We start from the raw sequence: 14,514 nt of genomic DNA, 5'->3' as shown, positions 1-14,514 counted from the left end.
ATAGCTTGAACTCAACAAAAGCATTTCCAGCCCTTTCCCTCCCCTTCCACACCTTTGTCCTCCTCTTCTTCTCCTACTTGGGCACCCGGGTCCTTGACTTCTCTGTCATTTTGTTCGCTCAGGATAGAAACATGAAACAAACAAAAACATCCATCCGTTGCCTGATTTTATCCTTCCTGCCATTAATTTCGTAGGTGATATTTAAGTGCCTTCCTTCAAAATAATGTGTTTACCTTATACAATATTTCCAGAAAGGATTCAGACTCCAGTGACATATAGAAGACTGCTCTGTGCTCTCCAGTCCAGCATCCCCAGGCCTCCTGCTGTAAGTATAGCTTCTTTCGATAAAGAAAGCCACGGAGAAGCAAATCCCTCTCCAACACCATCCAGTGAATGGGAGGAGACCCCACTGATCTTCACGGTCAGACAAGAAATGAATATGGGAGCCAGAGGATCACCCAGGCAGGCCTGGGGCAGTTCATTTCTGGAACAGGGAATGACAAAAACGCCTATTCAGGTCCACTCAGTAAATCCTGTGCACCTGGAGGCCACAGGCACACATATCAACAGGCACTTGAGATTTCAGAGCCAGCCCCCTTGTAATTCCAAGGGAGATTCTGTCCCATCTGGTGAGTACCACTTTGTGGTTCCTAACTCTTTCTTCCTCTTTTCAGTTGGCCACATTTCATTTTTAACTTCAATAGAAACAGCAAAATTATTTGACCCAACGGTAAGTCCTATTCTAGAACATTCTATAAGAACTGTAGTTGTCAGTCTTTAATGGAAGTCTACTTGTTGCTTTGTATTGTATTGGAGGAGAGCACAGGTGTGAGCTGATGACAAGAGTTTAATGATTCAGGTATTACACCTGATAATAATAATAATGACAAGTATTATCATTAGCATCCCAACCCCCATTTATGATGCTCTCAGATACTGTGCTGAGCACTTTATTTTATGAAATCCTCATATAACCCTCTTAGGCAGATAATGTTATTATCCCCATTAAGGAAGGTGTGAATTCGTAGCACAGAATAATGTGTATAAAAATGAAGTATCTCAAAACTGTGTAACAGGAGGAATGGTTTAAAGGTAAGAAGATGGACCAGAAGGAATGAGCTTTGACATCAGGGAAACCCGAGCCCAGAACCAGAAATACTTGGGCTCAAATTTCTGCTTTCTGCTGTTTCATTGAGTTCTGTCGCCATGATCAAGTCCCATAAATGTTCTTTGAGCCCAGTATTTTCTGTAAACTGACAATTACTACCTTGAAGAGATGTTGTTGATATAAAATTCCCTGAACACAGCAGGGCCGACTAAATGGCGGTTGTGGTGATGGTGTTTATGGTGCTGATATTCTGACTGCAGGAGAGGAAATGTCAGGAGACAATGCATACCTCCAAATATTCTAGGAAGTGTCATGTAGAAGGAGAAGGATTAGACTGATTTGATGCTTTTTTTTTTTTTTTAGGTAAGTTTTTGGGTAGATTTTGTTGCACATATTTATACAGTTTGTTGGAATTGACCAATAGAAGAAAGAGAAATTTTGACACAATCCAAAGGAGAACCTTCTTTGAACTAGAGGATAATGTCCTGCCTGGACTGTAAATGGTAAAGTAGAGGCTGGGAGACTTTCTGCCAAAGATGCTGAGTCAGAGATTCTTCTTTGCTGGGAGGATGGGCTTGATGATGGCATGCTGAGGATGCTGGCAGGTTAACACATTTTGAGGCTTATGTATAAGGCAATGTGCTAAAATCTGAACATACATCTTCAATTATGGTCCATACGGCTACCTTCTGAGACAGGAACTGTTCTCTTCCCATGGTTTAGATGACGATTTGGTGGCCCACAGAGATTCTGTAACTTTAGGGACGGAGCGAGGATTCGAGCCTCCATTCTGACTCCAGGTCAGAGCATTCCTATATTAAGATTCCAGATATGACAATAATAGCTCATAGGTACTGAGCACTTATTATGTACGAGATGCTTTACATTTTATTGTGTTCTTCCCTCAGATACTTGCTTAGTTTGCTTTTACGCTTCCTTCAGGTCTTTACTGAAATGTCACCTACACGGTTGGGCTTTCCTAACCGTTCTCACTTTATTTTCCTCCTTAAGATTTATTACCAGCTGACACTTATACATTTCTTTGTTTGCTTATCTGTTAGCCTGCTTTCTCTTCCACTCCCTCTCTTCTCAACTCGAATGCATGCTCCATAAGTGCAGGGATATTGCAGCTTTATTCCTTTCTGTATTCCCAATGTCTAGAATACTGCCAGACACATAACAGGCACTCAAATATTAATGAATGAAGAAAACGAATGGACAGATTTAATCCCACTAGCAACCCTGTGAAGTAGGTAATACAATCCTCATGTTTCAGGTAAGGACAAAGAGACTTAGGCCAGGTGATATGCTGGGATATAAATCTATGATGGTCTGCCCCCAAAGCCTGTTTATTGCCTTACACCAAACTGTCCCTCTAAGACAGTTTGTTACAAAAGGCATCATTATTGAATTACATTCAGGGAAGGAATTCCTATTCTTTGTCCCAAGACAGAGGACAGCATATTCTGTCTAGGTTGTATTCTGTTTCTCTAAATTCCAGAGTCACATCTATGATCTTAGGTGGAGTCGTCTTGCAATGAATGGGTCATATGCCAGGGCTGTAAATCTAAATCACCACACAGTTATTAAGCGTCTAGTTTTCACAAAGCAATGTGTTTGGCTCTCTGAAAGCTTTTATTTACCTGGCCATATTGAAATGCCATTCTACCTTTATTTCCAGGAAGTAATTCTCACGTTGGAGAAATCAGGATCACTGAAAATTTTTCACAGTTTGACTTGGTTATGTTAAGTGTGTAGTGGGAGCTGCCCAGTACATACCAAACATAGAACAGCGTGTGATGAACTAAATTGAAATACTTAGTGTTATACCATTTGACACCCACTGTTAGGAAGGCAATGTGCATTTGAAATCTTCTACATATTTTTTGAGTTTGCCAATGATCCCTTGGGTGGCTCCAACTATTTCAGACATCTGCATGCTATTCAAAGCCCTTTAAAAGTTTACAGAAAGTGATTTAAATCATCTAAGTTATCTTAATACACTACTGAAGAATTACACTTTAATTTTGCGTAGGTCAGTGGGCAGGATTTCTTACCTAAAAACGATTTTTGGGGGGGGGCACAGGGCGCGGGGCATTGCGGATCTTAATTACTTGACCAGGGATCAAACCCGTGCCCCCTGCAGTGGAAGCGCAGAGTCTTAACCACTGGATTGCCAGGGAAGTACCCCCCAAACGACTTTATACATATGATATATATCAAGATTTTATATATATATATATATATAAATACATACTTATATATAAATGCATGTGGAATATATATATATATATATATCTTTTGTATATCTTTTACATGAAACAATGATTTCATGATCGGGCAAAGAAAGAAAAAACATCAAATCTATTATTAGTGTGTATGTATGTGTTGTGTAGAGCCAACATCAGATTAAAACACTGATTGTTTTCATTTTCACCCAGTTTGACATTTCTAATAAAAGTCATGAAATAATTGCCTCCTGGAGTTTTAAATTGTCAGCAGTGTGTCTAAATGCGCCGCGGATCTGTTTGTTTTTCCAGATCTGAATAACTTCCATTCACAAATTTTCCCCAGATTTCCAATTTGAGGATTTATTTTAGTCACCCATTCTTCTGTTTCCCTCTCTTTAGAAGTTTTGAACTGTTTGTCTTGAAATTAAAAGTTTTATGAGGATTGGGCTTCCCTGGTGGCGCAGTGGTTGAGAGTCCGCCTGCCGATGCAGGAGACGTGGGTTAGTGCCCCGGTCCGGGAAGATCCCACATGCCGCGGAGTGGCTGGGCCCGTGAGCCATGGCCGCTGAGCCTGCACGTTCGGAGCCTGTGCTCCGCAACGGGAGGGGGCACAACAGTGAGAGGCCCGCGTACTGCAAAAAAAAAAAAAAAAAGTTTTATGAGGATTCTGTAAAAGTTATTTTGGGGGAAGGAGGTGCTTTCAAACAATAGGAAAAGAATCGATAGCATTTTATTTTCTTAAAGAAATATGGGAAGCACGTGAGGATAATGTCAGGGGATTTAAAATTTTTTCTCAGCACGTTACAAACATCGATTTCTCAAACATCCACTTATCAGGAGATTTTTTTTTTTTTTTAAGTCCCAGCGGGGCAGGTAAATTCCACACACTTGAGCACCACCCTGGCTTTTCTTTGCCTTCCAGGTCTTACTCTGAGGCCATACACTGCCGTCGGCCTCAACGGGAGAAGCCAGACCCCCTTTGCCTCGTCCAGGGTCTCCTGGAGTTTGTCAGAGCTTGAGCTGGAAGAGAGGATGACACCCGCAGTAGGCGCACCGGCAAACCCAGATTCCCAAAGCTGGCTCCTGGGTGCATTCGGGAATTCAGTGGGAAGGGGCACCGTTGCCATGGCACCAGAGATGCTCCCCAGGCATCTTCATCCTCCCGGGGAAAGGGGGCCCGGGGCAGACGCCTCTCTCCCCGGCGGTCTGGCAGGAGCGTCCCTTCCTGTGCTTGCCCGTGCTCCCACCCATCTCCCCTCCAAGAGGTTAATCAAGGTTTGCTCCTCTCCGCCCTCCTGCCTACCCCTGCGTTTCCATACGGTTTGTTCACAGGCCCCTCCTAGGCCGGGGGTGAATGCTCACTTACACTGACCACTGCGAGGGAATTGTTCCGTGAGCGCTGCCCGTCTTCCAATCAATGCCTGCCCTGAACAACAGAGAGGGCCTCAGATGTACTGGTTTCCACAGAACCATTGTTAGGCTTCACAGAAGCAGTTTTGAACCTAATAAATAATGTCAAAAGTCTCTATCGCAGCCAAAAATGTTCCTTTTGAAGGATTTCTAATAGTATTTTTGTTCTGCGGTGTCTCCCAGTGTCACAAAGAATTTGTGCCTCACAATGGGGATGGGGTACATCGAGTGCCACTTCGCAATGTGCCGCCGTCAGGGACGGCCAGGACCCCGCTTTGTTTTGCTCTCGCAGGTAAACGGTTTCACTTGCCAACTTGGGCTTTAGTTTAAGGATGTTTTCTAAGGGCCTTCTGAGTCTCTAAACAGAGGTTTTGAAAACATAATGAATGTCTGTAATTTAATAGTTAACATGAAATTTGATTACTCCCAATGTGCCTAGGGGAATTTTCTTCAGGCTATATTAAGGTTTTTATGTCAGAAACCTGAAGCTGGATCCTCTCTGGAGGCTCTGAAACACATGGAACTAAGTTTAATGCAAAAGAGATGCTTAGGGAATGTTTTATCAAACTGGTGGTTTTAGGCAGTATTTTTGATTTTGGCTAACGTCAGTTAAACATGGCAGCTTTTCGCTGTGAGGCAATGCAGACTGATTTATCGAATGATTTTATGGGTTTAGTTATTTTTTTTTTCTTTTTAATGTGTTATTTTTTTCAACATTCAGAGAGAAACACAAATCAATGTGACCAAGTCATTCATGTGCAGTTTTGCACTCAAGTTTCTTGCAATTTTCCCACAGGCTTGGATTCATAGAATTTGATACATGTAAAATCCTACTGCACTTTCCCCTTCAGTTCGAGATTTATATATATATATATAAAATGCCTACATACTACTATGTGTATACTATATGTAGTATGTCTATATTTAAGATGTCCTCCTGTCTAAAGTTTCAAAGTTTCAATCGAAATGAAATGTTATACCTGATAGTTGCTTAACATTTAGAAGTCTGTTTAATCCTTTGAGGACGATTTGATTGTTTTTGAATATTATTCCCTAGGAGTAATGCACTTAAAAAATGTATCCCCAGGGCTTCCCTGGTGGCGCAGTGGTTGAGAGTCCGCCTGCCGATGCAGGGGACACGGGTTTGTGCCCTGGTCCGGGAAGATCCCACATGCCGCGGAGCGGTTGGGCCCGTGAGCCATGGCCGCTGAGCCTGCGCATCCGGAGCCTGTGCTCTGCAATGGGAGAGGCCACAACAGTTAGAGGCCCGCATACCGCAAAAAAAAAAAAAGAAAAAAAAAATGTATCCCCAAACTAGCGCTTTTTTTGTTCCAGATTAATATGATTTTATAATAAATATGCTTTTTTATTTTTATTAGCCTGATTTTAGATAAAAGAATGTACGGGTTATCAATGGTGGTTGCTATGGTTTCCTGAGGATATAATGGCATCTGCTCACCAGAGTTCTTGCGACAACCGTAAGTTCAATTTCATGTCATTTGGTTAGGGAGAAGTGGGTGGGCACACTCGTGGGTTTTATGTAAAATTTTGATTCTGGGATATGTTAATTATGAGTTAGCACAATTGATTTTTTTTTTAAGGTCAAGAGAGCATTGCTTTAAGTGATTATAAAACAACCAAAATTTTATAATGGTCAAATGCAGGAATAGAAAATGTTTTTGATATATAGTAAATGGATTTCCTCACCTGTGGAAATACAAAAGAGTGAATTTACTAAAAAAATACAGTACAGAAGAAGCAATTCTGCTCAGATTTGAGAAAAGGGATACAAGCAACAGATATAAAATATGTGATACATGATATTCTAAAGCAATTTCCCAAAGTGTGTTCTATGGAACACTAGAATTAGAAAGATGCTTTGTGAGATGGAGAAGCTATAGATGAGTATGTCTGGGAGATGTGGCCACGATGCTCCCACTTAGAAAGTCATGGTAATATATTAAGGATCCCTCAAAATCCCATGGCAAAAAATCTGATAAGCTCTGTTTAACCCAGTGTATCCCAGTTTTATGTGATCAGGGAACACCGACGTGTGTGTGTGTGTATGTGTGTGTGTGTGTGTGTGTACACATATATGTATTTTAAAAATATAACGCCTATCAATACCTTGCAGCGCTAGTGTCCTGTGGAACACAGTTGAGAAAACATTGCTCAGAACTCTATTCTTAATGTACTAGAATCCATGTAAACTGGTAGGGTTCAAGGTAAGGATTTCTTTTCAAAAAAGTGAAGTAAGAATCAGAGCTAAAGAAAGCAGCCCTTCATAAATACCTCCAGGAGTCCATTCTTCCTTGGAGGAATGTAAAGAGCTATCTTAATTTTCCTCATTTTGGGTGCATATGGTTGGGAGTTTAGTTGGTCTAACCATGACCATAGCTTAGATAGTGATGGATGAAGAGCTTTTTCGGCTTTGACTGTCATAGTTATGGGCTACAGGTGTCCAAGTCTTTCTGAATGACACTAGAACGTAGACACAAATGCACCAAGGTAAACATAGTTAAATCTTTCCCAATGTCATTATTTCTGAAAATAGTGCTGATTTAAGCAGTTATAATTGGGTACACATCAATTTTAGGAAATAAATAATATGTGTGTGTGCTTGAGGACTAGAACGAGGTCTTATGGTATAAAATAATTGTTGCTAAGGTTCTGAATTACAGTTTGCTTTTATTTCTTCAGGGATATGTGGTTTGACTTAAGGGACATTTATTACCACATACTACAACAGTTTTCTAAGGAAGATAATGTGTCATTTTAGGGAAAAAAATGTTTTTCTGAAAGTTGCACCGGAAAATAGATAGTGATAAATTTAAAAAATTAGTACATTGAAGAAATGAAATATTTAGGAGAGTCTCTAGTGAATAATGTTTACAAGTGAGGAACTCTGTAAAATAATAATTATGGCAGATAACATTTACTGAGTATGTATTTTATGTTAGGGACTGTTCTAAGCATTTAGAATATATTAATTCATTTAGTCCTCATAACGGCTTCATGAAGTAGTTACTGATATCATTATCGCTACTTCACAGATGAGAAAGCTTTATTTTTAACAATTTTATATACACATGTATATATTGAAGCTTATAATTATATATACATAAGTTACAAACTATATTGTTATATATTATACAATATTGTTTGTGTATAAAGCTGTGTTATTACGTTCTGTATCATTAGAGCTAATATATGTACATGTGAATGTGTGTATTCCACCTCATACAGATATCATATATAAATCAGTTTTTATTCCATGCTATTGGTGCCTAAGTGAGGTCAATATAGAAACTCTACTTATAGCCGTCTCCTCCTTATAACAAAGTGGAGAGTAGGAGGTGATAGCTGGGAGTTGATGACATATGATATGTTTGAACACTTTGAAGAGCAGAGTGGGGTCAGAGATGATCATCACATCGTTCTTTTTGTTTGAAGCAACATCCTCGCTGTGAATGAAGTCTCAGAAACTCAAGAAAGGGAAGGTGGTTTTGAGGTTTTACTAAAGACGGAAGCACTTTCCAAGGTTATTGGAGCTGACCCACATCAGCCTTGCGGAAGGGATGGAAGGCTGTTAGAGGGAGAACTAATGAAGAGCTAAGGTGCTGGGGCTGACCTGGGTCTGAAGAGCCAAGAATTTGTTCCTGTAAGCGTGACCTGAACTTAGTGTCACTCCATCCTTTGGCTGCAGTTTCTTCACTGTTAAATTGGGATAACGTGTTTTGTTTACTGCAAAGGATACTTGGGGAACAAGTCTGCTATCAAATCAAAGCATTTGAAAAGCAAGATCACTATGCAAATGCAAATAATTATTTTGATGTTAATATCAACAACAATTAGCATAAATATTACCATCAGTTATGCAGGGCTAATTTCAGGCTTATAGATCCAGCTGCCTTACACTGACAGTGAATATTATTTCTGGTAACCAGGTGATCATGTCTCTCTGAGAAGTTTTATATACCATATTCTTCACCTTCATCACAGCATTATGAGGCACGTAGTACAGCAGTATCCCATTTACTGACAAGGAAACAAACACAGAGACACAAAGCAATTTGTTCAGTGATTGCCCCCAGCACACAAGCTCACAGTCATTCTCTATTAAAAACAATGTAGACAGTTGACAGCTCAACAAAATATTCCATTTAGAACCCCCAGTTTAGAAGAGTTCAGCATAGAGTATAGAATGACAGTGGGCAGTGTCTACTATCACATGTAATCTTTTATCCCGACTATCTATAAAAGTCTGAAACTACCCAGACAAGGCAGCGGGGGCGGGGAGGCATAAAGCAATGTTGTAAATACCATTGTGATGTTGAGGATTCTGTCATGTAGAGACCCGGGAAAGAAGTTGTTTTCAGGAGACTACTTTTCCTTAAGAAAAATGCTCCAGAATTCTTAAGGTATATGGCCTCCCTATTGCACAGTCCAAGGTCTTTTCACCTGCATCAATACTTTTCCCACAACAAATTTTTGCCATGTCTAGGCTCCTTCTCTTACTACTCACCTCCGTATCCTGCAACTGGTGTTTTCCCTCCACTACGGGAATCAATCTGATTTTGTAAGTCAGTGATATTGGGATCAATATCCTAGGTAGTCATTGTGGGAGATTTGAGAAGTGTGATTCAACTCAACCAGCATGCGTTGAGTATTCTCCATGTGCCAGACACTATGGGCACCAGCATGCATTGTGAATGTCAACTGAAAAGGACACAATCCTTCCCCTTGACAAGCTCAACCTAGTATAAAACTTAGTTCTTTCATTGATTCATTCATTCTATCAAATGTGTTAAACACCCACTTATATGCCAGACACCTTCCACTGGGGATATAATGGTGAAGAGCCGTTTTGGTCAAGTAAAACCTAACTGATGAGACATGAAATAATAACACAATAAGGTTCAAGTCTATGATCCTTTAGCCATAATTCCAAAATCTAAAATCTCTGAAAGTTCTTTTCTAACTCATTTGGTGTTAGTATCACCCAAACTGAAGTGAGGCTATTTATAGCCTTTAACTCAGTGTGAATATTTATGTATTTTGATGAAGATGTGTTAATATAATTGACTATGGGGTGTTACTTGGGATCCCGATGGGACAGTGTTATGTAATACATGATTTATGCACCATTACATAATATATAGCTTGTGCACAATAATATACAAAAAAAAAACTTAATTGACCTGGAGAGTTTTGGCAAAAGGATTTTGAAGTTGTCTAGTGAATAAGTGCAGCAAAAACTTAGAGAAAGAAGTCAGTTTGGGTTGGAGTAATCATAGAAGGCCTCCCATAGTAGGATTTAAACTTGATTTTGGAGAGGTAGGATTTGAAAGGACAAAGTAATGGGTAGTGCAGGAAGTAGCAACCAGAGACAGGTCAAACTTTGTGGAGCCTGAGCTTATATATTTTGAGGGGGCCTCTTTAAGAAAAAGAATACAAAATTATGAACATAGGTAGAGGGCCTTGGAAGGGTCTTTGCAAATAGGAGCCCTGAAACTTAAATTTCATTAGTTTCTTAGTAAATTCACCTTTGAGCAAGGCCAAAGGCATGGATAATTTATAAAGTGAAACGTACCTGTAGATCTATAAATAGACACATATGTTGACACATGGAAGGAGAGAGGAGTTGGGTTCTTGTGGGGCATAGGAGTGAATCTACCATTTTTATCTTTTTGAATTGTTTGAGATTTTGAAAATTGACAACAGCTATTTTTTTTTTATCTAGGCATAATATGTGTGGCCTTTGGAAAATAGTCCAAAGATTTTTTTTAAAGAATGATTTCAATTGTAAGTGTATTTCAGAATGAATGAACGTTCTCACTTTTCTGATGTTTGATTCTGTAGCTAGTCAGTTTCTAAAGCTTAAAGAAGATCTGACAATCATAAATAATTTAATGTACTTAAATATCAAAATCTTTAAGGAAGAGAAAAAGCTGCACTGTATTTTGAAATTTACCTTTTGAATAGACTATTGAGGAATAGATTGTCTTTAGATTTCAGGGAATAAGGTTGAAGTTTGCAAAATCTTTAAAGATGAATATTTTAAGGTTAAAATGGAAATTTCAGTCTTACCATTAGTCACACTACGTAATAGTACTCTTTTCCAAAGCTTTCCCAAAACTCTTCACAATGATTTATACTTACTCTCAAAAAGAATTACTGATACTCAGTGTTTATTGAGTACTTACTCTGTGCCAAGCACTGTTCTGATTGCTTTATTGTAGTATCTCTCCCCCATCCTTTAAAAAAAGTATTTTGTTTTATTTTTTGCCACAAAGATTTGTCCATCATTCTTGATTGGTTTGTTTTATTTATTTTTAGCAACTTTATTGAGATATAATTTACATACTATACAAGTCATCCATTTAAAGTATACAATATACTGGTTTTTAGCATATTCACAGATATGTACAGCCATCACCACAGTAACTTTTACATTTCACCCACTCAAATAGAAACTCTATACCCTTTAGCTATCTATCACCTTTCTATCCTCCCCTTCTTCTCCACCCCTCAGCCCATTCAAACAATCACTAATTTACTTTCTGTCTCCATGGATTTCCCTATTCTGGGCATTTAATATGAATGGAATTATATAATATGTGGTCTTTTGCGACTGGATTCCTCCCCTTAAGATAGTTTTTCAAGATTCATCCATGTTGTAACATGTCAGTATTTTATTCCTTTTTATGGCAGAATAATATTCCATTGTGTGGCTAGACCAGACTTTGTTTATCCATTGGGGTTGTTTCCACTGTTTGGCTCTCATGAATAATGCCGTGATAATCTCGCGTGTACAAGTTTTCGTGTAGACATGCATTTTCATTTCTCCTGGATGCAGTCTCTCCTTTAATCCTCCCGATACTCCTGCTGGCCTGTTGTCGTTATCCCCTTTTACACAGGTGGTGACCGACAGGAGTGAGGTTAAGGTGCTTGTCCAGAGTCACGTGGCCTGAACAAGGCAGACCCAGACTGTAAACCTAGGCATCTAGGTGGGCTGACACAGATTTGCCTTGTTGCTTCTCTCTAGATCAGCTTTTCTCAGAGGGATTTTGAGACTTGCCTTTTAAAGATATCTAAGAAATTGCACAAAAGAAATAACTACTGTTTAAATATACCCACCCACCCAGCCACTTACCTATCATCTGACTAGATGCCACACATAGTTCCCGAAGCACATCCAGAAAATTAAACTTAACAAATGTAATAGCCAGCATAGAATTAATACCACTTGCATTTACATCATTTTTAGAAAAGTCACGTTTTTCTCACTTTGCCTTAAATTACACTTATCTCTCTCATACATAGTGTGGGTGCGTGTTTGGGATGGCAGAGATCATCCCCAAACTGTCTATTAATTAATCCTCTTGGGGTAGATCCCCTCCCCTCCTAATTCTTCTTTGGGATGAAATCAGTATTGCCTGTTACTTCCTTCCTTCCCACACCTCCTCTAGATTAAAGTTAAATTCTTTGAGATCGAGATTTTTTTCATTTGTGACTTGAACAATGTCCTCTTCACATGTCCTTGCTCAGGCCCAACAATTGCTTGTTGACCCATTTTAACCTCTTTTGAGTGTCATCTTCAAAGTGTAACTGTCCTTGACAATGAAAGAGACCTTCCTATTGTCTGGTCCTTCCAGGCAAGCTTTAGCATGGAGCTAAATGGCTTTCAGATGGAGGAGTTGGCCAGAGGAAGGAGACAAAGTAAGCTGTTGTTCCTGAGTGACTTTGCGAAAGTTTCCCTTTTCTCTCTTAGAATGGTGAATTTCTATAGAAGATGACAGACGTTTTGACAGGTGCAATATGCTTTGAACTGTTGTGTCCGATAATTCTTTTGTCTTGGGTTTTCCCAGTAGAGTGGTATATCTTGGGATGCTGATATGCATATTGTTTGCCTTTCATTTAGTGTGGCGAAGCCTTCCTTCTCACTTTCCCTCCGCCTCTCTTTTTAGCCCTTTACACGCATGTCACTAACCCAGATGGGATGGCAGGCATTGGTGCAGGAACCTCTCGTTAACCTTCCCCCCAGCCTTTTTTTCCCTCAAAATGGAAATCACTTCTTGTATAGTTTTCTCATGATTGTTAAAAGAAAAGGAAATTACTTAGAAGGGGACAAAACACATCAGAGGCAATGGCTGATAAAGCTAAAACCCTAATATGAATAATACCTAATACATATGGACCTTATGTATTCAGATATTATGCTAAAACCTTGACGTGAATTGTCTATTGTGGAAAAAGTGAAAATTGTCTATGGCCTAATAAACCCAAAGACAACCATTGTTTACATTTTGGAGCATATCCTTTAAATACTTTTTTCTTAGCGTATTACATCTTTGCACTTTGTGCAAAAATGAGCTCGTACTGCATACGTTGTTCTATAAGCTGATTTTCCCCCCATCACACTGAACTGTGGACATCTTTGTAATATCAATAAATAGTGATCTTCATTACCAATTCAAATACCTACAGAGAATTTCATTGCAGCATCATCATGCAATTCGCCAATCCATTATTTTGGGACATTTTAGTGACTTGCAAATTTCACTATTAGCAAGTATTTTTCTAATGAACATGATGAATATATTTTACATGTTCTTATTTGTACTCTTTTGATTATTTTTATAATATAAATTCCTAAACGTGGAAGGCTGGTCAAAATGCATGTAAGATTTAACTTTTGCTTCTCTTTTGCCCTTGTCAGAAAGATTCCTAAATGTTTCATTGGAATGCTCTCTGACTTCCAGAACTTAAAGAATTGGTAATATTAGAAAAGATTTAGCATAAACTAAAAATACACACCAGAGATCCTAAACGGATTCATTTTGCTTCTTCATCTTTTGTGGTAAATTAGATCCGCACAGATTTTTCTGCCTTGGTACAAATGTGGGTAAGTTTTTATTTGACAAATTAGAGGACTTCTCTTACTTCAGGAACTAAAACTGGGGGCTTCCAAGCACTAACTGTTCCATATCTAAATGGATATGGAAGGAGAACCTTAACACAGCCCAATTTGTTTCTCGGGATCACCTTTTGTGTATTTCTATTAAATGTGGTTTATGCCCAGCGTCTTGTCCCAAGTATGACTAAAAAGAACAGGCTGAACCAAGATAGGAGAGAATTGTTTATAAAATAAAATTGTCCTGCTCTCTGTAATAAGTGATTTTACTTTTTGTTTTAATTTATATTTTTCCGTAATACCAAGAAAGTTCTAGAATCAGAGGAAGAATGAACTAACAGAGAAGGGGTTTTGGATTTTGCTAAGAAATAGTTAAAGGCGGTGTTGAGATGTTTATTTATCTACCTTTCAAAACCATCTAAAGATACTCTTACAAAGAGTTAGCACATAAGCAGTAACAAACAGATCAAAGAAGGGCAAGATCTGTCACACGTCTGACATAATGGGAGCTAGTTTACAGAGCATCTGAAAATTCAAAGTACCATGTTCTGTGGTTTAGATCAAAAAAAGGACAAGATTAAATTTCAATGCATATTGAAAATAATGGGTAACAGTACCTGCAATTTTCAAATAAGGACACATTAAGTTAAACTGGATAATGTGCTAAATGTGATTTTTATTTCCAATTTGTTTTTCTTGTAAACTATGTGGCCAACTTATCTTGTTTACTTGGTGACATCGCCCCTCTCAACACACACACACACATACACACTACCACCCACCTCTGGGTTTTCGACTTTATTTTACTCAGTGACTCTCCACAGTCTGAACTGAACCCTGGCTATGAA

At 38.8% G+C, this 14,514-nt stretch overlaps 1 protein-coding gene and 1 pseudogene across 1 annotated transcript; both read left to right on the top strand.

Annotated features, from left to right (window-relative positions):
* Window positions 1-223: 223 nt before the first annotated feature.
* On the top strand, window positions 224-4,710 carry CUNH12orf42 (chromosome unknown C12orf42 homolog). The gene is made up of 2 exons (XM_029206730.1): window positions 224-629; window positions 4,262-4,710. The coding sequence occupies exons 1-2, from the start codon at window positions 224-226 to the stop codon at window positions 4,708-4,710; spliced, it is 855 nt and encodes a 284-aa protein (XP_029062563.1).
* Window positions 4,711-4,957: 247 nt separating this feature from the next.
* LOC114886195 overlaps window positions 4,958-14,514 on the top strand; it is a 45,341-nt pseudogene continuing 35,784 nt past the window's right edge.

Source organism: Monodon monoceros, unplaced genomic scaffold (assembly GCF_005190385.1).
Source record: "Monodon monoceros isolate NGI ecotype Baffin Bay Population unplaced genomic scaffold, NGI_Narwhal_1 Super_Scaffold_6, whole genome shotgun sequence".
Taxonomy (NCBI): domain Eukaryota; kingdom Metazoa; phylum Chordata; class Mammalia; order Artiodactyla; family Monodontidae; genus Monodon; species Monodon monoceros.
This window is presented reverse-complemented; position numbering and strand designations above follow the sequence as displayed.

Coding starts and splice junctions, on each gene's coding strand:
- CUNH12orf42 (XM_029206730.1), top strand. CDS start 224: ATGTGTTTACCTTATACAATATTTCCAGAAAGGATTCAGACTCCAGTG. Junction 630..4,261: donor GGGAGATTCTGTCCCATCTG/GTGAGTACCACT, acceptor TTTGCCTTCCAG/GTCTTACTCTGAGGCCATAC.